The sequence below is a fragment of the Ambystoma mexicanum genome, chromosome 3q (assembly GCF_040938575.1).
Source record: "Ambystoma mexicanum isolate Mex_15411 chromosome 3q, UKY_AmexF1_1, whole genome shotgun sequence".
Taxonomy (NCBI): Eukaryota; Metazoa; Chordata; class Amphibia; order Caudata; family Ambystomatidae; genus Ambystoma; species Ambystoma mexicanum.
In genome coordinates this window covers 1000277901-1000303459 of record NC_090926.1, presented here as the reverse complement: position 1 = coordinate 1000303459, position 25559 = coordinate 1000277901, and the positions used below count along the sequence as shown (strand labels likewise).

The window sequence follows — 25559 nt, the reverse complement described above, 5'->3', positions numbered from 1 at the left end:
ACTGATGCTTGAAAGCAAGGTGCAGCCTTCTTCATAGTGCCATAAGAAATACAGGCTGTCATCGGTTTAAGTTTATAGACATTAAAGTTGTTCTCAGTTCAAGTAAATCTGTGTTCATTGTGGTCATTTCCCACCCACCTTATCACACTGTGTTGACGAAACTTTCATAGATCGGATGTGTCCAGGACCTTGTCTGGGGAGAACAGGGGAAAGGCGGAAAAGGGGGGAGGAGAGGTGGCCACAGAAGGGCCAGAGGAAGAGAGGGGAGTAGAGGGAGGAGGAGGAGAGGGAGAGAGGACAGGATGTCCTGAGTTTTAGAAATGAGATGAGAAGCCAGTGCTGTGCGGAAGGCATGGGAGGGGACATGAGGGGTAGAGACTGCAGCAGGATTGGCCAGCTCCTTGCAGATTTTAAAGAGTTCGGCTGAGTTGTTGGCTGCAGCAGAGATGCGTTCTTGGATGAGGACTGCTACTGGAGCACCAAGATACAAAAGTAGCAGTGCTGTGTACTCCGCACAGAATTACCCTGCCCAGACAACTCGGTTGATACGCCTGCGAACATACGAAAAGGGCACAGCTTCAATAGTTAACACACACAAGGGACGCCACCTAGTCGGTCCACAGCGCTGTGGCTGTATGGAGAAGAAGCCTGTGACAAAACTATAGAACACTCCATTTGGACTTGTGGGTACTGTAACCAGCTAGGTGGCTTAGATGGACTCTGCCAGGGTGATTGGCATGCTTGTGTGAGAGGAACAAAGTGATTATTAACTGCTGAGCAAGGTGGATCTCCCACCATAGGAAGGTAACAGTCACCACTGTCACTCTGATACCCGGATGTGGTGTTCGGACCAGCAGTCATTCCAAGATGGCACCAATTGGAAAGGGAGTGAATCCTAGGGTTTGGGCAACCTGCTCTTCCAGGCTCCCATTAACTGGGCAACAAATGAACCCCTGAAGTCAACAACTACAGACAGATTGACCGGCCACAGTGGACCAAATGAGAGGAGATAGTTGATCGAGGTCCGAGAGTAGAGCATCATACAGAACGGTTGCTGCCTTGAATTGATTCCCGCCGGCTCTGCGTGGCTTTACTCCTCCTCACCCAAGAGGCCCGCACCTGGTGTTCCAGAAGCGACCGTGCCCGCCATAGGCAAAGATAAGGCAAAGAAACAGATGACCCAAAGAAAAATTGACCAATATACGACGCTGGTCACACAGGCCCAAGACAAACAGGCCCAGGAAAACAATATGGGTCAAATGGAGAGCGCATTATCATTAAAAGACGTTATGTCCGTTATAGCCGACTCATGGGCCTCCATGGAACAAAAGATGGATGGCATCAGTATGGACTTCTCACTGCTCTGTCACTACCTGCAAAAACCAACATCACGAACTGGCGAGGTGGAGCAGTGCATATCTGGGGCAGAGGATGGGCTACGTGAGCTTCAGCAGCAGCTAACTAGCATCAATTCGAGACTGAAAACGTTGGAAGAAAAGGTGGATGAGGGTGAGGGTAGATCAAGACGTAACAACGTTCGTATCCTCGGTCTACCATAAAATACGGAAGGACCAAGTATGGAACTGTTCCTGGAACAATGGATCACTGACATGTTTCAACCAAATTCGTTCTCCAAGTTCTTTTCAATAGAAAGAGCCCATTGTATGCCATCGGGTTGACCAGTGCCTGGTGCTCCACCGCACACTGATTGCAAAACTCCTGAATTACAGAGCTTGTTGGTTGACAGCTGGCAGTTCTCATTTTCTTGGCCGGCAGTTAATGTTTGGGCGACAGATGCTTCAAGTTGGGTGAAGTATGGGGAGGGTGGTGGGAGTTTTTCTTGTTCTTGGTGCACACGGATCCAGAAACCAGTTCACAAGGGTTCCACCAAAATCACAACATATTACAAATCTGCCATGCTGCGGCTCACCCTGAAAACGTAGCATTGGGCTCCCTGGCACTCACCTCATTCAAGATGGTCTCACCTAATAACACCAAAACCCTAACATTTCTGATGTGGAATGTTAAGGGGCTAGGCAGCGGTCTCAAAAGACGGCTAGTCACACAGTTTCTGAATAGGCACTCACCAGATGTAGTGTTTCTCACCGAAACTCACCAGGCAGGTACAACCTGTTATCTATTTAAGCGCTCTAACTATCGCACAGCAAGTCACGCCGGCTTCACAATGGGATCACGGGGAGTGCTCATACTATTACATAAAAGGATTCCTTTCTTTCTCTCAAAAGTGACACAGGATGCTGGGGGTAGATTTGTACACATTACAGGAACGTTATGGAATCAAAACCATAGCTATGCTAGCAGTCTACTCACCGCCTGCACTAATGTCGGCATTGATAGCCGACATTACACCGATACTCACTAAGGGTACATCAGACACCTTCATCCTAGGAGGGGACTTTAACGAAGTCATGGATTTGGAGATAGTTTGCACACATTTAAGTGGGAGACCCCTAGACTAAGAACCAAACTTGCTACCTTCACAGCCGCACAGGGACTGAGAGATGTATGGTGAGACTTACACCCCAAGACAAGGGAATACTCATACCATTCTGGTGCCCATGCCTGACAAGATTAGACCACTTCTTTCTCCCAGCAACAGACATCCACAATGCAATCACAGCGACGCGACCCTGCTCTCAAGGGGCATTTCGGATCATTCCACTTTGGTGATGGATCCGACGACTATGAGACCACTTCCCCCTCCATCGTGGCGCCTCAATAGCTACTAATTAGGCTTTCCAGACCTCATAGAACAAATACAAGCGGCCACGAAAAGCTACTTTGAAATGAACACTGGATCAGGGGAAGATCCTGGGGTTCTGTGGGAGGCGTACAAACCGGTGCTCCGGGGAGAGATTCTCTCCTGGACCACCGCACACAGGAAAAAACAACAAAAATCCCTACAGGAGGCCGAAGCCAAGGTAAAACATGCACAGGAGACCCACTTCGCACTAGACCTGCCTCACACACCGAGCATTGCTGCTAGTCCAAAAACGCCTACAAAACATACCCTAGACTGTGCCAAAAATACACATAGATCGATGCACGCTAGAATATACGAGACAAGCGATAAAGCGGGCAAGATGTTAGTGTGGTTGGAGCGTAGGGATGAGGGGCACAGTCGGGTCAGGGTTATCAAACCAGATAACGCAGATCCACTTGTAACAGACAAAGATATCGCAGAGGGCTTTGCCGTCTACTATGCTGAACTGTACAAAACACCAAACACTCGCATTGACACCTTTATATTAGACGAGATTGACCGTCCTTCCCTAAATGTTGAGCAAAAAACCCTACTTGAGAAGGAAATCACAGAGGAGGAACTAATCATAGCTATGTCACAATTACAGTCGGGGGAAAACACCAGGGCCGAATTGTTTCCCAATAGAAACCTGGAAGAAAATGGGAGCTGGGGAGGTGGCCCCACACCTGCTATGCATGTATTTGCACTCGAGAGAACGGGGTTGCCTGCCCACAGACCTAAGGAAAGCCACTATAATTGTGATACCCAAAGCAGACAAGCCCCCAGATAAATGTAGCTCATATAGGCCAATCTATCTCAAATAGCTAAACAAAACTTTTGGCGAAGGCGCTAGCTACTAGATTGTAGCAAGTCATAACGTCACTGATACATGCGGACCAATGTGGATTCATGCCACGGAGGTCCACGCGCATGAATACACATAGGCTCCATGCAGCACTAGAAAGAACACCTACCCTCCAAGACTCCTTAGCACTACTGGCAATAGACTTTGAGAAGGCTTTTAACTCTGTACTGGGAGGCGCTCTGGGAAATCATGCAGCGCAGGGTTTTGGTGAATATTATATGAGCTGGGTAAAACTACTTTACAGCTCCCCCAAAGCCGAAACCAGAGTGAATGGATGGCCATCAAGACCCTTTAAACTAGGGAAGGGGACAAGACCGGGTTGCCCACTAACTGCAATGCTCTTTGCTCTGGCAATAGAACCCCTAGCCATTCTATTAAGGGATACAAGGACGTGGAGCGGTTTCCATTGGGCACCCGGATGGGAAGACAAGGTCTCTCTATATGCAGACGACCTGCGGATCTATCTGAGTGTTACGCTCACCTGGCTCCCACAGGGGCGTCGGTCAGACCCGGACAGCTGCGGTCTCCACCCACGTAATGCGTAGTGCAGCGATGACCGACTGGATCTGCCCTCCTAATCTTGTCTGCTTAACCCGTAGAAATATTCTCCTGCAAGTGGAGAGATGGATTTAGCCACTTGTGGATTCAAGTGATGGCACCCCCACAGTCCTCCCCAACTAATCACCTCCGAAATGCCCTCACAGCAATCTCACCTTATATTCTTGAAAGATGAGCTCTCCATCCTGCGTGGATTTGCAGGGGCGCGTCGATTCCAGTTACTTCACTGGTTTGAAGGCTCGGGAGAGATCCGGAGAGTATCGACTCTGAGGTTCCTGGTGAGGACCAGTAAGTATTAAGTTCATAGAGTTCAATATGTGCGATGTTCACTCTTGTTCCCCCTTCCTTTCTTGTCTTGCAGCTGGCTCGTGAAAAGATGCTCTTGTGGCAGCTGGTGGCGCTCAGGTAAGAGTCTGTGTCACCCGGCGCTGTCCGGTAAATGTTGCACGAGGAAAACGTGTTGTTTTGTCTCTCTTTACAGTTGCGGCACGTGAAAATATGGAGAGTCACAAAGGGATGCCTCCGGTGGTAAATCAGGTAAGTCTATGGTGGTAAGAATTATATTTGTTGGTTCCCTCTGCTCACCTTGTGGTCTCCTTGTGTCTCCTAGGTGCCGAAGTTCGGCGAAGAAATGATGGAGGCAGCGCGGACCCAAAGGATGCTGTGAAGACTGGTGAGTATGGCGGGGCGCTGCAGCTGGAGGTGCGGCACGTGCAGAAATGATGTTCTTTACAGGTCCGGAGACAAGATGGATCCAGAATCAGGTGTGGAATAGAAATAAGTTTGTTTTCTAACCTTGTCCCTTTCTTTCCTCTTTGTTTTAGGAGCTCCGGATTCGAGGCTGGCGTGGCAGAAGACTGGATGCAGGCTGCAGGCACGGTGAGTGTTACGCTGCTGGATGCAGAATAACGCGAAGCGTGTGTTGCTGGTCGGGTGTGGTTTAAATAGCCTCAAAAGTAGTCCCAGGTAAGTCCCTAGAACCACATCCGAGTAAAAAAATAGTCCCTTTCAGGCTTCATGTTGGATTGGAGTCATTTGCAGCATGGTCTGCCTGAGGTAAGTAATGACTATGAGCCTGGAGCCTTAGGCGCCAGGACTGATTCCTACTATCAGCCTGGCCCCTTAAGGCGCCATGACTGAACCCAGATAGCCCCTAGCCGGGGCTGCTGAGGTTTTACTAAATGTTTAGATGCCTGCTCCCGGGGCTGATGGGGTTCGTCCGGATGCCTGGGGGTAAGCATCATGAGAGACCCAGCTAACTCTTGCCCAATAGTAACACGTCTACTGGAGCGATATGGTGCTTTCAGTGGTCTACAGGTTAACTAGTCCAAATCAATATTGTTTCCAATAGGAGTTGCAGCGGACAACATTCTGGTCGACTGTCCCTACCGCATGGAGACGAATCATTTTCGCGACCTGGGTATACAGATCACCCAGAACCTGGATGACTATGTGGTCAGGAATCTATATCCAATCACTGACAGGTTCATGGAGGATGTAGGCCACTGGGTCTCATTGCCACCAACACTGCTGGGGAAAGCAGCATTATTCAAAATGATGGCCCCTGCCCCGTTTCCTATATATCCTACAGAACACTCCACTGCATATTCCAGCACGTGAATTCCATAGAATCGAAAGCACACTCAGGAAACTACTGTGGGTTCGGGGATGCCCGCGAATAGCGCTTCGTACATTGCAACGATCCATATGGGAGGGAGGTATTGGACTGCCCCGCCTACAGACATACTACTGGGAAAACCAGATACCAGTAGTTAACGACATGCTGCATGGTGACATAACAATGCCACACATCAGGGACGAGAACACTGGGAGACCAGGATCATCTCCGCTAGAGCGACTCTATCAAACAACAGGCGCCACTCCCCACCGAAGAATGACAACACACACAGCACTGATTTGGGCAGAGACACACAAATATATTGGGTGGGATAAGAAAATCAACCCCAGTGCAGTCCCTGTGGGGAAACAAGAACCTCCCGAAATAAACAAGCTCCCTAGATGCCCAAGCTGGGACTTGTTGGGGATAACTAACGTTGGCGACGTCATAGTGGATGGCAAACTTCCCGTTAATGAGCGATATCGACATACACAATTACAACATGTAATACAAAATCATCTTCCGGCCCTATCTGACATGTCTGAATGTACCCCTATAGAGTGAGAAACATAGTTCTGGACCATATTGACACTAAAATCCCTTCTACCATGTACAGTGCAATAACCTCATTTGCTACACCGGTGTTACTAAGTCTGAAGTCTAAATGGGAAAGAGACATAGGCAATATCCTCCCAGAAGACTGGGTCAGAATCATGATGTACCCATGTGAAACGGCCATATCATTGAGGCTCCGGCTTATTCAATTAAAGAATCTGAACAGGGTACACTACCCAAGGGTAGCGCTACACCGCTGGACAAAAATCACAGATCCAAGCTGCCTAAAATGTCACAGCAAAGAGGGCACTTTCTTTCACATGCTCAGACTGTTCCCATATTCAACAGTATTGGCAAAAATGCTGTGATGAGCTGTCGAGAGTCTTAGGGCGGATAATTCCCAGAGACCCAAAACTACTATTACTGGGAGTGGAGGGGGGAGGAGGGAATGGCACGATACAAAAAAGCCTTTTTCTCGACCACCACAGAACTGACCAAGAGGAATATAGCTAAACTATGGGGAAGCTGAAGAGACTCCACAATATGAGCAATGGGTTACAGATGTAAATATATGTATAGCAATGGAACAGCGAGTCTATAATGCCAGAGGATGCCCAGGGAAAGCCCGGAAGATTTGGCAGCAATGGGAAGACGCTCACTAGAGCGGCGCAAACTGACTGTTGTATGACCCAAATGACTTGTGATATTATTGGCAATAATATAATGTGATAACTGAATGGTAATCTTGGATCCAAACCTTGTTTGTGAGTTGGTGTTGTTTGACTCCTTCAGAGTCTAAAGTTGTGGTATGTAATCCCTAATTTGGAAAACCAATAAAATGTGTTGCAAAAAGAAAAGTATCAGATATAATAATGATGTGTTATTTATATAGCGCCTTTATCCAAAGCGCTTTACAGAGCACATATTTACATACAATACCACCCAACCGAAATTAGGGCTGCGTCAGGGTGCGAGTCAGCCGGAGGAGGGGGATGAGAAAGTGGTGGCGAAAGCCTCAACCGACACACGCTTCATGGGTCGGATAACCGAGAAGTTAGATGGCAGCGCTGGAGTTGGCTTGACCTGGGGGTGGAGAGAGCGAGCTGGGAGGAAACTACATTCCCTGTCCAATGCTGGACACATCCTGCTGGATGCAATATGGCCAACACCAGAGCAACGGTAACACTCCATGGTGTAACACATGACACATCTTGCTCCTCTCCTAACGTTCACTCCTCCAGCTCTTGAAGGCGTCCGCATGATCTTGTCACTGAAAGAAGAACATAATGGATTTCCATCACTTTGCTTGTCCAGAACCTTCACACTACTGGCAGACACTTCTATACTTTTCACGATATATACTGCATGATCCAGTGTGGGGTCCCTGCAACTTAATCTCTTGTGAATTCTCTTGTTGTTGCAATGTACAATTTGGTCTCTCAAATGCTGGTCAATTAAAAGGTCCAAACTCACAATCCGCTGCCAACAGCCTCAAGGCAGCTACATACTCCTTCACTGCCTCACCTGCACCTTGCTGGTGAACATGAAGTGGTGCCTTTTATGCTATTCCATCCCTGGCTGCTAAATAGGTTTCAAATGCCCGAATGCACAACCAAATCCCGACCCCTCTCCCTCTCCCCCCCCCCACCCCCCCACACTGGAGGCTTGCCTGGGGTGGCTAAAAACAGTGGTGGCGGGCTGGGCCTGTTCAATGCTAGCCATTTTTTTTTAACAAAGTCTGATTTGATATTTCTCTGTCAGTCTTTTGGCGCCCTCGTGTGGCCAACGTTTTTATAAACTGCCCCTTTTGCCTTCTCAGCGATTTTACTTGTTTAATAACAGGCACCTTCATACAGTTCTTGAGCCCCCTCTTGGCCTTATCAATATATGCTCACAGGCATCTTATTCTGTCACGTAATGTGACACTGCCTCCGGCAACCCTCAACGCCCCCCATCTTACTTTGGACACTGCCAGATGAACAAAGTAAACGGGACCTCCACTCACGTTTCTTCGATCAGGTTGTCTGGCCATGGATCCTGGTCGCCACTTGTGGTGATATGGAAACTGGCACACAAGTACAAGTTGAAGTACTTTATTAAGGGCCCTGTCGCGTCCAGACTTCTCCTGTCTGGCAGGTTACCCACACGGCATCTCTTATGGATACAGTGATTGAGGAGGTGGACATCGGAGGAGAATAAAGCACGTCTTTACTCTACAACTTCAAACGTGAACAACTTCCCGCTGCTCCCCTTCCTGTTGCCCAGTGTCTCTCACCACGTGATGTGGGAGTTTACTCAAAGTGACAACATCATACCCCCCCCCCACCCCCTCACACGGTACTAAACACAATAATGTACCTTAGTTAATTTCCTCAATCAGTCTATGAGGTCGATTTCGAGCTCTGAGGTCGGGCTGTCACTCTCAGAGTCAGACTGTCCTCATGACCGGCCTCAACCCCATGACCGTCCATGACCCCCTCTTCACACGAGTCCTCACCATCACCTTCATACGACACATCCCACCCTTGCATTGCAGCGTCAGAGGTGGGTGATCTGGACGGAAGGACGTCTGGCATTTTCCTGAAGTTAGAGGAGTTCCTGGTGACGATCCTATTTTCACCTTCTGCAGAGACGAGATCCTTTCACAAGGGTCACTGTTAGTGGCGCCTCATTGAAAGCGGCCATGATCTTTCTGCTTTGGGGCTGTCGCACTATAACAACATCCCCTCATTCTAGGTCATTGTTTCTGGCCCTTTTCATCAGCTCGCTTCTTCATGCTCTCTGTGTCTGGTGCCCTGTTCCCTCATTTCAGCCTCTCCTTGGTATCTCTCTTCTGGGCTGGTTGTGTGGGGTGGCCTTGTCTGTATGTTTCTGCCAAACATTATTTCTGATGGAGTCTTTCCGGTTGTGCTGTGTGGGGTATTGCGGTGGTCCCGCAGCAGTTGGCACAATACCTTCTCGACGGGTTCCCCAGTCAGTCGGGCAATTGGTAAGTTCCTTTTTATGCTGCTCATGAAGCGTTCAACTGTGCCATTAGCTTGTGGCTATAGTGGTGCAATTCTATGATGTGTAAAAGCCAAGTATTCTGCGAATACCTTGAAAACCTGTCCCGTGAAGGGGGGTCCATTGTCTGATTTCAAGATTTTGTGGATGCCATACATGGCAAACATCCTGTTGAGTGCAGGTTTGGTGTGGAACGCAGGCGTGGATGGCACGATCTGCAAGTCTGGGAAATTGGAGTATTCGTCCACAGCTACAAGGATGTGCTCACCCCCTTGCAGTGGTCCAAAGAAAGCCACAGCAATTTCATCCCAGGCATTTTCTGGGAGGTCTGTCATGTGTAGGGCTTCTGGTCGCGTGTGTGGATTGATGACAGCACATGTACGACATTGTCTGAGGAGGTTTTCGACTTGAGTGTCTAGGTGGGGAAACCACACCTTTTGCCCGAGCATTCTCTTCGTGGATACTATTCCCCTATGACCCTCCGATGTAATATTTGAGGGATCACTATTTTTGTTCCCTTAAGTTGTAGACCTCCATCCATTTTGGTCAGTTCTCCCTTGACAGCTATCAAGCAGCTGATGTCTTGTTTTGCTTCCTCCAAGGTGCGCTCCGCAGTCTGCTTCGCTTGTTTCCAGTGCCCTTTATCTAGGCATCTAAGTATCACTTGTAGCCCCTGGTAATTTTCAGTCTATTGTGCTATTTGATGTGGGTCTATGCCTGTTGGTGTGTTCTTGTGTACAATATAATGGATGTACTGGTCAGCGATGGAGGTGGGGGGACTGGGATTCCTTGCAGGGGAGACATGACAAGAAGTCATCCGGGTTATGGTCCTTCCCAGCTTGGTGTATTATGTTGAAGCTGTAGTCTTAGTGCCCATTTCGTAATTCTTGGCAGCATCTTCCCTTCCGGATTTCCGAATATGAACAACAGCGCCTGGTGGTCAGTGGCCACTGTGAACGGTGTTCCATACAGGAAGAGGTGGAAGTGTTCACAGGCCCACATCACTGCCAGTCCATCCTTTTCAGCCTGCGGCGAGTAGGCCTGTTCCATCTTCGATAGGCACCTGCTGGCGTACGAAACGACATGTCTTGTGTGGTTGTCTTTTGCATCTACTTGCATCAGAATGGCACCCAGACCTATCAGGCTGGCGTCTACTATGTGTTCCGTCTCTCGTTTGGAGTTGAAGTAGGCCATGTTTTTCACATCTGATATTCGCAGTTTTATTGTCTGGAATGCCTGTTGAAACTCATCGGTCCACTCGAACGCTGTGTTTTGTTTTGTTAGTGCCCTGAGGGGTTTGCTGACTGATGCAAAGTCTTTTATGTAGCGAGTGCAATAGCTGGCAAGCCTGAGGAATGAGCTAAAGTCCAAGATGTTTTTGGGCGGGTCAGCATCTGCGAGTGCTGTAACCTTCTCTGGATCTGGGGTCATGCCATTTGATGGGAATAGGTTCCCAAAGAAATTGAGAGTTTGTTACCTGTATTCACACTTCTCATTATTCAGAGTGAGTTGGGCCTCTTCTAGGGCCATGCAGACTTGCATGAGTGTGTTGTCGTGCTGCTGCTTGTCCTGCCCGAAGGCTAAGATGTCATCTCTGTAATTCAAACAATTTGGTATGTGCTTGAGAACTTTGTGGATTTCGGACTAAAATAGCCCTGCTGCTGAAGAAACTACGAAGCTGAGGCGCTTGTATCTAAATAGTCCCAGAAGAGTGACAAAAGTGGTGATGTATATGGAGTTCCTGTTCAATTCTAGCTGGTGGTACCCTTTGTTGAGGTCCAGCTTTGATAACACAGTTGCACCATTCAACAAATGCACCATGTCGGTGATGCGGTGGCGTTCTCGTAGTATGGCCCGATTGGGTCGACGCATGTCCACGCACATGCGGATGTCAGTGAATTCCTTTTTGGCACAGGGACGATGGGGGAAAACCATGGGGTGGGCCCTTCTGTGGGCTCAATGATGTCTGCCTCAAGGAGTTTCTGGAGTTCCTCCTCAACTTGCTACTGTAGGTTTATTATTTCTCAGTAGTGTTGTCCTACGGGAGGTACTTGAGAGTCGATGTGGAGTTCAATTTGTCTTCCTTTCAATTTTCCGAGACCCTTGAACAAAGATGGGAAAAGCTGTTCGACCTTTGCGGCTGGATCGAGGTACTTGTGGGCCATGAACCTATATAGTATATGGCTGAGGCCCATGTTGATGGCTGCTTTGTAACTCAGGATGCACCCACTTTCGGTAGCAGCCTCTAGTAGGTGCATCAGGATCTTTCTTGTTTGTCCTTTGTAGGAGTATGATGCCATAAAATACCCCTTGCACGGTAGTGGTGTATTTGACCTGTACGGGTAAACGTGGACCTCTGTTGGCCAAAGACAGGGAGCCTGCGGTAGGTTGTCGTACACTTCTTCGCTTATAACGTTTACAGTCACCCCTCTGTCCACTAGAAATTCAGCCGCTAATTTGTTTACTTGAATCAGGAGGGTTGGGCTGTGTTCTTTTGCCGTTTGGTTGCCTAACGCGTACAGCTAGCCGTGTTTCTTTGGCTCCTCGAGGTTTATCCTTCCTTCTGACATCCTCTTTAGATGATGCACTTGACCTACTGTCAGTCTGCGAGTGTTCGACCAGGTAGCATATGTATCTCCTGGGCCTTCTCCTTGACCTTGATGAGGTTGGCTTATTGTCACGCCAGTCTACTGATGTTTTCTCCTGGGGTCTTTTGTCTGCTCTTTCGTCTCTCATTCTTCGCTGAGGTGGCTCAACGATGTGGGGGGACTTTCTGCCAGTATCTCCTTGCCCTGATGTGGCCTCCGTTCCATTCCTTCTCCTCTCAATTGACTTCGGTACATACAACATACCGCTTTGAAATGATTGTCTCCTACACAGGCTGAGCACTGTTGGCCGATGATGGGGCACGAGAATTTGTAGCCACATCTGTATCAGAAAAGTTCACCATTTCCTTTGGCAGTCAAATCTAGCTTGTTGATTTAATTTTAAAATGTTTTTATTAGCATTTGCCAAGTACAGTTGTGCATTTCAAATGTTATACGTTAACTACAAATCTCAGTACTTGCAATGTTATATTGGTAACAACAACATACAACAAACAACTTTCTTCACTTGTCCGGCATTGTATCTTTCCCAGACTATCACTGTGATTGTATCAGAACCAGGGGGGTCCAGTTCGTGATTCCCTTTTACTGCTCTCAAATGCAGCAGTCGGGCTGGTCGGATTCCATTCTGTCTGCATAGAAATCAAGTACAATATTGCGCAATTGGGACAACAGTCTTCAAGGGGGTTTGTCATCTGATGGGTGGAACATGTCCCAGACCAGCACTTTCCAAGCGGCACGTTTATCACTCCCGTCAGATCCAGCTCTATACGCCTTCCGTCCATACCTTAGTTCCCGCTTCTGCCCACCGCTCAAATTCACTATGCCATCTTGTGTATTGTGCCCCCCCCCCCCCGCCCCGCAGATTTCCAGGCCATGGCCATGTCATGATCTCTGCTTCCAAAAGGTCAGGGTTTTCCCAACTCCCTTGGAAGCAGATCCATAACCCAGGTTCCGAGTGCCAACCAGTCCCAATTGGGACCTTTTGGACCCAGTCCTGGCGCCAGTGGCACCAGGCTCATAAATATGCCCAGTCCCAGCGCTGGAAGCGCCGGGCTCATAATGCTTGGGTGGACTTACCTGCAGCAGACCATGCTGCTTACTTGCCTGCCAGTTGAGCCTCTGATCCTCTTCTGTTTGGAACTACTTTTCCTGTTGGGTGGGGCAGGAGCCACTCCCTAGATTCAGAACACTGGAACTCTTCTGGAAAGCAGGAACTCTTTTCTTACCTAGGCGTGGCTGTGGAAGGAGACACCTAAGCACTACAGGAGGCTATTTAAACCACACCCGATGGATGAATCTTGCTTTGCGTTATTCTGCATCCTCTGCAGCAGAACGCTCATCGTGTCTTCTGCATCTGATCCTGGGCCTAAGGAAAAAGGCTTACCATCCTGAATCCAGTCTTCAGCAACACCTATAAAGACAAGAAAGAACAGGTTAGCATTACGGTCTTCAGTGACAGCTCTTCACTTACCTGGTCCATCGGCTGTCACCAACGCCTCGCGCTGCATTCCGGCATCTGAAAGACAAAGGCTTACCTACTCTTCGTGCGCTCCGGAGGTCTTCACACGGCATTCCGGCATCTGAAAGACAAAAGCTTACCAACTCTTCGCACGCTCCGGAGGCCTTCGGCGCTGCATCCCGCATCTGAAAGACAAAACAAGGTGCGTTTAAAGACATTGGGGAACTTTAATACTCACGTGCCATTACTCCTTTCCACATCTAACCCAGTGGGTATTCCGGAACCCTGCAGCCGCTCCGAACTTGTACCTGCAAAATAAAAAGACAGTTAGAGCGCATCGTGAAGCAGGCAACAAGCGCTTACTTACGTGCTTCCAGGCGCTTCTATTCATCACACGGGCTCCATCTTCAACTCACTTCAGCCCGTCATCTGCCATCGCCGGAACCCTGCAAAACAAGAGACATCATTACTAAAGACTTTAAAGACATTAGAATTACTCGAAACTTACTGTTCGTGCAGTAAACGGCGGACAGCAGTCCTCTGAAGTCAAGAGGCCTGCTCCCCTTATCCAGTGAAGAAACTGGTTACAGCACCCTGCCCCGAGGCATATGGAGAGCACAGCGTTCACTTACCTAAGGTGAGAGCGTTAACCTTTGGGGTTCTACAGGAGAAGAGAAAGGGAAGAAGAGAGAGACATTCAATAAACCAGTTCCTTAATCCCATATTTTCTATCTGCAGACATCTTACCCTTCGAGTCAAACATACAGTGCACAGAGGTCCAGCCCAAAGAGCCAGCCGTGTGTTACACATCACCTTTGAAGATACGGTATACGCCCAGTCAAGACCGGCGCCTCTACGGGAATCAGGTGAGCGTTACAGGCCAGTACCCATGCCATGTCCATGAACTTGTGCACATGTTTATGTTTGCTAATCCTGGGGCATGCTCCAAGCAAGCATTCTTTCGGCGACCACTTGTATCCAACTATACCAGCCTTCCTGCAGGCCTGTTCAATTTTCATCCAAAACCTTCGCACTCGTATTAGTTCCATTTCCCTCATCCCACGCCATGGGCATATTGGCTGCACATTCTTATTAAACATGGCTAACTTGTGCGGGGTCATGTACGTACGATACAATACATTCAGCTGTATCAGCTTGAAGCGGGAATTCCTCGATACTTCCTTGGGGTACATCAGTATCCTTTCCCATTCTTTCATAGTTATGTCTGTGCCCAGGTCCTTTTTGTTGATGCCTTCACATTTGCCAGGAGATATTTTGATATCACCTAGACCTTCAACTTGGAATGCTAGAGCTGCTTCTGAGCGTGCAAGGCACAGTATTTCCTCTAGTGAGCAAAGTTTCTGTAGTAGTCGCTTCCTGAAGTCTGCACACTCAGTCGGCGAGGATTTTTGAGCGCAGTGCTCCGTCGTTTATTGAAATTGCAGTGCTTCATTTTTAACCTCAACCGCATGACAAAAGTGTCCATGGATTACCCTTTGATCTGTTTTGTCGTGTGGAATATGTGCTTCATAGTCCACATTTGTATGTGGGGTGAAATAGTCTGTTAGTGTAGATTTGAGGTTTCTGTATGCGTCTGTCGTGCAGGGAGGTCGGGGGGTTTAGTTCATCCACTATGTCTCTGATATTGGGCCTATGCACAAAGTAAGGAGGCTGTGTTTTTTTCTTCGTCCAAAGGTCTGATGGCCTTGATGCATACTTCAAAATCTCCAAACCATCTCTTCCAGCGAGGCCCCAGACTACTGGATTCGGTTAGGTCAAAGTGGGTAGGCAGTTGGGTAATGAGGCTGTCCTGAATTCTGGATGATAGAGTTGGGGCTGGGGTGAGGGGAACAGTGAGGGACTCATCCCCCGACATTTTGCTTCGCTGCTGTATTTATGTCTCAGAAAATGGCTTGATGGTTTGCTTGTGGCACGTCATGTTCAGTGTGGGAGCTTCGCAGTGCCTTGGGGGGGAACGTGGTTAACTTACCTTCTTCGTGTGCCATTCTGACGCTGTTAGCAGGAGAGCAATTCACGTGGCGCTGGATATAGTCCTTCTCGTTTGTAAGCCGCACTCTTTGGTATCGTTGCTCTCTCAGCTGGCCACGTGGTTGCACAAGCTATTGCGCACACGTGCGCCCAGAGATGTTCTATTTGTATCCAGATCGGGCTGATTACAGAGCCCGATTTCAGTCGCTCCTGTGGGTTCCACTTTTTTTTGTTTTGTTTAACAGTCATATGCCACGGTGGGTGGAGATCGCTCTCACACGCCCTGCTGGTACGGGTGGTTGCGCAGGACTTGCCTTCCGCTTTCTTTGCCTCCGACGGGCAGAGGCCGCTCCTCTTGGGCCTGCAGCACTGGGCAAATCACACGCCTTTATTTCTGAGTGGGCCGATGCCTCTGCAATCCAACAGCGTTTTGTGCTCCTCCCTCGCCCAACTCGCTGCGCTGCAAGGGGGTGGGGCGGTTTGCCAACAGCACTGTGGGTCCTCTCGACCCCCTCGTCGCCAATGTCGTGTCCAGACTTCTCCTGTCTGGCAGGTTACCCACACGGCCTCTCTCATGCATACAGGGATTAAGGAGGCAGACATCAGAGGAGAATAAAGCATGTCTTTATTCTACAACTTTAAACGTGAACTAAACTTCCCGCCACCCAATCCCTCCCATTCCCATTGCCCAGTGTCCCTCATCACGTGATGTGGGAGTTTACTTAAAGGGACAACATCCCAGGCCCGCACACAGGACCACTCCAACCACCACCGGACTGCTCATCCCCAACCGCCAACTTCCCCAACTGTCAATACACCCCGCTACCGACGTTCCATTCTCGTGTCCCATGGCGCGCAGCGCGTGGGCACCTCGTGCCATGGAACAGAGATCACAACATCGGGTGGGGTGGAACTGGAGGAACGCCAATCAGGGTGGCCGCCAAGGCCCTGCCAGCACAGCTGCCTGCAGCACCTGAGCACCAGTGACAGTGTGCGAGCGGGTGTGCGCTGAACTTAATGGCACCCCAGGGCCAGCGGGAGCCGAAGGGGGATGCACCAACGTGGACCGGGGGGAGGGCAAGAGCAACCTTTGTCCCCCGGACCCCTGTCTGGCTCTGCCACTGCTCTAAGGACTGCCTCAAAATAAGCGTATTATCTTCAGCACTCCAAAAGGCCTCTTCCAGTTTATGAATATGGAAATGTGTTGCCGGTTGATTATGATGTAAACTAAAACACAACGTATGGCAACCGCAATACGGACAGGTGTCAAGTATCCCTGCTCGAATCGGAATCGTTAACAGTGATTTACCCGGTGACAGTAAGGGGAGAGCCTGACCAATGTGGCACGGCCGATGAGGGAGAGACCGGCAATCATGTCACCGACCAAAGGGTGCTATGAGCCTGTCCCCTCCCCGTCCAAAGTGGAAAATAGGCGCATTGGGGGCATTCTTCAAGTGCAAGTTACCAGAGGGATGGGCGGTAGAAACGAATCCATGCTACAGCAAAGATCAGAGAGCTGATTCAGGTGCTGCTGAAGTGACGGAAGTTGATGGGGTAAAGCAGCAAAGAGAACAAAAAGGTGGGTGGCAGTGGAATGGTCACCAGACATAGCAAAGCCAGTAAGAAAGACCTGTAGGAAACGCTGTATTTTACATCAAAGCAAGAAATTAGAAATAAAATATAGGAGCCATCTTTATTAGCTACTACAGCAGAAGTCATATTGGGAATAAAAAAATAGAGAAGGCTGCACACACTGGGACTAACTGCTGCCCAAGGCAGGAATAATGAATGGCAAGGCAGTGGCTCTATAAAATAACACCCCTTGTACTGCCCAAGTCCCAATGCACCAAGCAAATATTGTAAGACAAAGACCTGTTGGAAGGCAGCAGACATCTCTGCTACTGGCAGGAGCATTTAACCAATGAGTGGTCGAACCCTATAAGCTAACGTTAACTGGAACGAGTTGCCCTACAAACCGTGATTTCGCATGAATGCTCATGCTTTACTCTCAGAAATGTTACGTAAGTGCTCACAAACAGCAAGAGCCTTATGTATATACAGCCCAAGGAGAATTGGCACACAGCCTTATCTGGAGGCTTCAAACAACGAATAACCAGTATTATGGGATGTCTATGCGTATGCCTCAGCAACCTTAATTTGGCCTAAGATACAAACAAAGCAAAATAAATAAAAAAAGAAGAAAGGGGAAATAAAAGATAAATCAATTATGGCAACTGGAAAGATTTAGAATAAAGATAAACTTGCAGACTCGCCACATGGCACAACACGTAAACAACCAGCCCAGGAAGAGTCCTGACCATTATCTCCATCACAGGACTCTGTAATGGCTGCGGTACAGTGCACTGAAAAATCAATGTCACGCCTAGAGAACAAAGTGATAATATGTCAGGAAAAAAAGCTGAATTGGAGTCAAGAACATCCACTCTGGAGCAGAAAACAACTGGGACCAGCAATATGCCCAGATATCCCATGTGGTGAAGCAGATGGAAAAAGAATTCAACAAAGGTAGCAGGCGCCCCTCTCTCGGAAGAACAAGGCATGATAACCTGTTCAGTGGTTGTTAACCACATTGAGAGTTCCTAGCCATCTGCTTTTTGCTCACTGTACCTTTCACAGATGGGAAATATCTATTTGCATATCAGTCTTTGTCCCACCCACATGGGCAGTCCAGCACCGAAATGCTATGGCAATTACTCTCTGCACAAGAGAAAAAGAAACTAGAGACTACATTTAAGGGTTCCATGTGTTAAAACCGCAGCAAAAATGGCCGTGAACACAAAATATCGCGGCAAAAAGGCTGTGGTTTTGCCGCTGCAATCCATGTAAAGGATGCGGGTGACACACCCGCAACCCCTGGACTCATTATACCATTTAACCCTTTAACTGCCATGGGTTTCCCCCCGCACCCCAATGCCAAGGTCTTTTTTGGTGATTTTGGTATGTCGTTGTTCAATGCCTTCTAACTATCACGATGCCCGCTCCCGGGGAGCCGGCTCAGGCCCTGCGTCCCCGAAAGCGGACATCAAGTCCCCGGGGAAGGTCCCAGCAACCCCTTATAGGGGCCCTTTGGACAGCGACCTGGTGCCTATGGCGCCAGGCTCATAGAAAACGTCAGTCCTGGCGCCATAGGCGCCAGGCTCATTATGAAAGTGTTTGGGTGCACTTACCTGATGCAGCCCATGCTGCAGAACCCCGGCCTCCTTGAGGCCTGAAAGGAACTACTTTACCTGTGGGACTACTTTACCACCCGGGCGTGGTCGGGGAAGGATACATACCTGATTGGAGGAAGGACACATTCTAGGAACTTCTTCCAAGGCTATTTAAACCACACCCGATCAGCCACACGTGCTTCGCATTGTTCTGCATCTAGCAGCTGGACGCTCACCATGTCTGCTCCTGCATCTTGACTTCTGCCACACCTGCCAGCATCCTGAATCACCTGCAAAGGAAGGGAACAAGAGAACAGAAGAAGGAAAAGGCCTCACCTGCTAAATCTGCATCCCAGAGACATTTTGCCGACAATCCTGAAAAGGAAGACATTTATTTTTAAAAGCACATCGCATCGATCGCTGCAGCGCCGCATTCTACTCACCTTTTCAGGGCGCCTCCATGTTCAGCAGCGACCATCCGGATTCGCAGTCGCGCCCCTGCGCCTAGGGAGAAAAAGACAAGAACAAAGGTGAGAGAAAGAAGGGAAAAGGGAAGCTAAAACTCCATGTCAAGACTTACCTGTTGGGTCATTCCCTTTTCATTTCGGGTCCGCGCCGCATCCAGGCATTTTCGGACCCCGGCCCCTAAGGGGAAAAAGACATCAGCGTTAATGAGTGAATGAAAAGACATTACCAAAACACTCATTAAAGACTTACCTGATTTCCACAAGGATTTCACCGCTCACCTCGGGTCGGTGCCTTTTCCCCGGCATTCCGTACCCCGGCCCCTATGGGGAAAAAGACATTAGCATTAGAACATTAATGCATGGACACAAGGGGAACCACTTATAGAAAAACTTACCTGGAAGCCAAGCAAGTTTGGTTCTCACCCATCCGAAAATCCAGTGACGTAACTGGATACCAACGCGCCCCTGCATCAGAAGCAGGATGGAGAGCTCGTCCTTCCAGACCCTAAGGTGAGATGCTACGGGGAAGCACAGAAGGGTTTTGAGGAGGGTGAGAGGGGTAAGTGGGAGGCCGATTGCATTACCCCGCAGACAGTTAACCCCTATTCTCACCTACAGAAGGATACTTCTGCGAGTCAGACAAGCCAGATCTGGTGCCCGGTCCAGTCCGTCTTCCGAACCCTGCGTATCACCTTAGACGAGGTCACAGCAGCGCGAACCAGGCCAGCGCCCCCGTGGGAGTCAGGTGAGCGTTACACTAACATTTTCTCTTTCATTAACCCCTAAGTGCCAAGGACAAGATATCTTGGCAACAGGGAGGTAATCCCAAGGACGAGATACCTCGCCCTTGGCACTTAAGGGGAGTGGGGAACACCCCGCAACCCTCGCTCCCCTTAAATGGTGTAATGGGGTACACCTTTAACGGGTCAAACCACAACATTGTTGCCATGATTTTTTGTTCAGGTGACATTTTTGCCGCAATGTTATCACTGCATACCCAATTAAATGATATAGCTCTATGTAAAGCAGACTTGAATACCTTGAAAATGTAGTTCGACCGATAAATATCACAGGCTCCCACCCTGTGCAGAAGGGGATGCCCCAATTGCACATGCATCCTCTTGGCTTCCGGAGATGCTCAACCTGGAGGTAGAATACGAACCTATATCTGTGAATAAGCACTGCACGATGATCCTGCAGAGGATTGTGGAAAAGCCTTGCACATTTGAAAGTCTTCAACATCAGAGAAAGGTCCGAGCCGACTGAGGGAGACCTAGAACATTAAACAAGTTATGGGAAGGGAACCCCCTAATGAATGTGAATAAAGTTTGCGGAAGGGAGCCCCTGCAAGTGCTCTGTTTGCGAGTTCCGAGCCCGACGGAGGGAGACCTACGTGAATTTAGTTGAACCGCAAAATAACTTTTTGGTGAACTTAAAGAACGTGAAAGGCCAGGAGGGACTCGACCCATGTTTTAAACTGGCTTTTTTTTTTTTTTAGAACCTGAGCCAGAGTGTGTCATCCTGTCTACGGGGGCCGCCTCTTACTCAGTGCTGTCCAGCATGGGGAGGAGCGCTGACTCAGCCATCTTGATCCTTTATGTTATAACACTGACTTTCCTTTGCATACACATTCCCCTTTACACACTTTTTGTATAAGAGATAGGGCAGGCATTATGATATACAGCATTTATAATGCGCCCATACACAAGTGTTTCATGGCGCGACGAGGTAAAGGAGGGGGAACAGAGGGAAGACAGAGACAACGATCTTGCTAGGCCAGGTGAGATTGAGATCGCGCAAGTGCAGGAGAAGGGGGAAGTGCGGGGGCATGGGGAGGGGCAGTGCAGTACATTGGATAGACATCAAAAATAAATAAAGCAATACGTAAAAGTGCAGCCAGCTGGTGGCAAGTGCGGGGCTAAGTGCAGACATCAGGTGTCAAGTGCTGGTAGGGGCCTGAAGGGATACAGAAAACAGTCCCCAGGTGCAGGGGTTTCCAGGGAGGCAGTGAAGGTGTGCCCTGGCGGGGAGGAAACCTGGGCCCGAGACCAGAGGGTGGCCAGGTGACCAGTGCAGTTTCAGCCAGGTGTTCAGCAGGGGAGAGGAGGAGACAGAAGCAAAGAGGAAGGTTTTGAGGTGCTTCCGGAACCATTAGGTATTTTTTAGTATAGTCCATCTTGATTTGACATACTGACTAGGACTGTTTCTTTCCCTATTTCAATAGTCAAGATTACTACCATTCAAGGATTACGACAAGTTAGGAGTTTTTCCAAACCCCTTGAAAACTGTTCAATAAACACCCTTGAACTTACTCTTTCCGTTTGTTGTTACTTTTGATACCATGGGTTCCTTACAATACACATGAAAATCCCAAAGCATGGATCGCTTAGTTGAATAGAGATAAGTATAGTGTGAGATATTATTGCAAATGTGAGTGAGGATGAGGTTATTCTAGGCTTCTTGACTTGCAAAATGTAACTGTTTTTCCTGTGGTTTCTTGCCTCATTTAATACGGGTGACCAGTGAGGGCTTCATGAACCTGGATAGTAGCACGTACACCCCCCCACGATTGCGAGGATACAGATGTTTCAAGTTTTACCTAAAACAGTAAGGTCTTTATGCTTGCTGATGTGAGCCTTCTCACATTCTGCATTTGTCTTGTTTTTGCATTTCAAACTATAATAAAAAGAAATAAAAGAGAAATGAATACGTCCATCAGTCTGCACAGGGTCTAAACAACTTGATTGATTGTATCTTTGCTATGCAGCCGATTATACCATGTATACATGCCATACTGACTATGAAGTCGCAGTTGGACCGGAACATCTGCAACAGGTCTCTGCAATGAACACAGGCAAAACAGTCTGCCTACCAATCTAAGAAAAAGTATACTGGTGCAAACTTCAGACAAATATTTTTTGTAGTCAGAGGAAGACAAATCTAACAAAGCGAACAAATGGCCAAGGCATCCAAAACATCCAAAGACAACCAGTAAACAGTACATGCTTTTTTCGGCCAGAGTAGATACAATTGACATTTTTTTCCTAATCTCTATACCTTTGTAAAATCAAAACAAACGACCCAACCTAGTGAGAAGGAGGCGACCCTGGCCATCAGTGGTCTAAAGCAATCCCTATGTCAGAGACCTGTGGTTGTCAGCCAGGCCTTTGTCTTTATAATGCAAATGGAAGATTTCCAATCCTGGAACAATGAGCCCTTTCCTCACCAGTAGAAGTTCAATAGGAACCGGCAATCCTCTTGTGAAGATGAAACGCCAACAGTAGGCATTCTCCAAAAGGAATACCAATATAGGAGACTAAGAGAACCTTTACAGATGTGGGATTATGCAAATCTGAGTGTTATATATATATACATATCTTATATATCACTTCCCCTGTGTGGGTGGAGTGAGGTAGCAGGAGAGGTGTTGGAGGAAGGGCCCTGCAACGAAGATAACATGACCAGCTGATCAAAAGGATACTGGCAATTTCTTCAAAAACATAGCCTGGGCATGGACTCTCATCGTCGGCTGTTGCTCTGATCAGAGTGGGAAGCTGGGGTGGAAAGAAAAAAAAAAAATGATCTTTGGTTGTCATTTGCAGCACATTATTTATACGTTTATAGTGATAGGGACAATCAAAGATTCACTTATTATAATTACATCCATTAATCCATTAAACTGACAACCTTTCAGAATCAACCTAATAAACATTGCATGTCACACACCTAATCCTTAAATGCTGTAAAATCAAAACTGATTATTTTGTCATTGACAATGGTTTTATTTTACTTCCTTACCGCTGCCAGGCTTTTTTTTATTTTTGGGTATTTAAAACTATTCTAAAAATATTATTTGCATTTAAGGCAAGGTAAAAGGTGAACAAAGAACAAAAAAATCAGAGTAAATTGCATTGCTTTAGCACTAGTAAAGATTGAGCACTTATAGGAAGACCCCGGATAGACCATGTTGTTTACAATCATATCATACATGTTACCAACCATAAAACATTGTTAGTTCTTCCGTAATAAAAGGTTTCTAAATCAGAAAGGACAGTGGTAACAATCATGATTTAGATGCTATGGGGATGAGAAATACCAGCAGGCTATGCAATGAGCAGGGTTTGAGATTAAGATCAAATGAGCAGGAACTAAAAGCAGCTCCTCGGTGTCGAGCATCACCCAGTAGGCAGGTGCTACGGCTGGGGAACCAGTACACAACGCACCTCAAATCTAACTTTACTAGCATTCCCAATATTCAAAATGAATGGCATATGCATGTTTGTAAGTTACCAGTTTTCCTTAGAACTAAAAGGTAGCTGCTGTTTCCAAGTTAACCAGGCTCTCCCTGGCTCGAAGCAGGGGCTAAATAGCTCCCAGCAATTTCCAACCGTGAACAAGCTACATGGAAGCAGGGACATGGGGATTTCCCAGTGCCACACCATATGTCAGTGCCCACTGTGTTTTATGTTTACCAACGTAGGAGTTGGGCCGTGCATCCAACCTAGTAATCTGCTTTTTAGAGCCAGTAGGTCTATTTCAATGGCACCTATAGCAGTGTATCTCTTGGGGAAGAATTACACACATTACTCTTCGACGAAAGGAACAGGCTGGACTTAAAATGGTCATGTTAGCCTCTTAAACCCTCGCCTGCCAACACGCCAAGCCCAATCAGCTACAATAACTCCAAAAAGTAATCAGTGGACAGAGATTCCAATTGTTAGAAAGACGGTCAAAAACCCGGATTGAGATTAAGGAGCTAGGAGAATACCCAATCCCATGCAGGGAGGAAGAAGGGACCTGGCAGAAACTTTGTGAGGCAATCGGGACAATAAGGAGCACTAGAAGAGAGCCTAGGACACTGCAGTAGAAGGTGCAGACTGAGGCAGAGATTATGGAGCAAAGGGGTAACCAATGGAGTGACAAAACCGCAAGAAGGGAACGCTGACTAAAAGAGCCGTCTTAACCAAACTTTCTATACACCCATTCATATGGATACTGAATGGCTTCTCTCGGGATGCAAAAAACAGTTCAAGTTGCAAGCTACCTACTAGCCAGGCATTAAAGGTCACTCAGCCACCCTCAATTCTCCACATAGACGTTTGGTGAGTAAGAAAGAATGTGCTGTGTATATTAGAACTAACCAATAAGCTAGTAGCAAGTGCACATTTTGAGGCCTGGCGCATGTAAAACCTTTTAAGTACAAGAAAGGGGTAAGGTATCCTGACAGTAAGAAAGAAATGGCATAGCCTGCTAAGAGCTATATGTGATGAGGCCTGTTTCTTGGCGATGTCAAAAGCGTGAGGGGTAGGTCGGCCAAAAGGTAAGGTAGAGCCAGACTTTGCCCTGAGGGGATGAATAACTGGTGTATACCCAATCCTTACCCCTTCCACTGGTGCCAGTGTATTGCGATGAAGTACATTTCTCTTTCACGCCATGCCTCGTTTAAAGTGTTTGCCAGTTCATTTGCAGATCGACCAAGATAGACGAAAATGGGGAAGAGAACATCCAAATGCCAAAATCAACTGTTTAACACATGTACCAGCAGTGCAGGACTGCAGGTGCAACCGCAGCACCGAAGAGACCCAGGCACAGCACAGTCCACGCTTAGCCACCTGGCAAGGGAGCGAAGAGAGCTGCCCTTCTTGATGTTCAGGGAACCAGAGCAGGGCCGCCCAGAAGCATCGGACAAGCAACCACAAGTTGAACCCCTAGACCAACATGTAATGTTGGGACAGACCCGGGCCACCCCTGGATAAATTAGCTTACCGGGGGAACACAAACAAAAACTAGAACATTGCCCAAACACGGCCGCCATTACCTACGTTACGCAGCAAGCCCACGCGGAGAAAGTCGGTGGGGCTTAGCCCCCTATTTAATCCCTTTTTCTTTGTAATGTAACACCTTCAGGGCGGTCCTTAACCTGGAAGATGGATCAGGGTTGGCTTAGGAAAGCTCGGGGTAGAGGGAAGGAAATTTAAGCAGGAACAGGAAGGGTTGTTTATCCGGTTGAGGTCAGCAGTGAAGTGGAGGTGGACCAAAAGATCAGCCAGAGGAAGGAAGGAGGGTGGGAGGGAGGAGTTTATTGAAGAAAGATGAGATATTGGCTTAAGTGTGTGTGAAGTTACTGCAGAGCGAGTGCCGTGTTTGTGTGCCAGTTAGTGTAAGGAGTGAATGTGAAGAGAATGTTATTTTGTGAAGTGGGAGGAGAGTGGTAGTAGGACTAGTATGAGGAGAGTAGCAGTAGTAGTGGGAGGAGAGTAGTGGTAGTCGTCAGAGGGTGAGAGTAGTATTTGGGTGAAAGGCGTAGAGGAGGAGTTGTAGTAGAGTGGAAGGAGAAGGGGAGGAGTTAAAATCAAAAAGGTGGAGACAGAAAGAAGGCGGAGGGACAGGAGGAAGTAAGTAGAGTAGAAAGGGCTAGATGAGAGTGAGTGTGCTTGGTTTTGTGCATCTCCACCCCCTAAAGAAGTGCAACCAAACAGCACCATACGCATCTACACCGAGC

At 48.0% G+C, this 25559-nt stretch overlaps 1 protein-coding gene across 2 annotated transcripts in view; it reads right to left on the bottom strand.

Annotated features, from left to right (window-relative positions):
• TEPSIN (TEPSIN adaptor related protein complex 4 accessory protein) overlaps nt 1-25559 on the bottom strand; it is a 389886-nt gene that overhangs the window by 337755 nt on the left and 26572 nt on the right. The window contains exon 2 of one of the 2 annotated variants that reach the window (XM_069655160.1): nt 22539-22611. The exons of the other annotated variant lie outside the window; for it this stretch is intronic. Coding sequence (XP_069511261.1) covers nt 22539-22611 — 73 coding nt within the window. The remainder of the gene's footprint in view (nt 1-22538; nt 22612-25559) is intronic. 2 annotated transcript variants of the gene reach the window in all.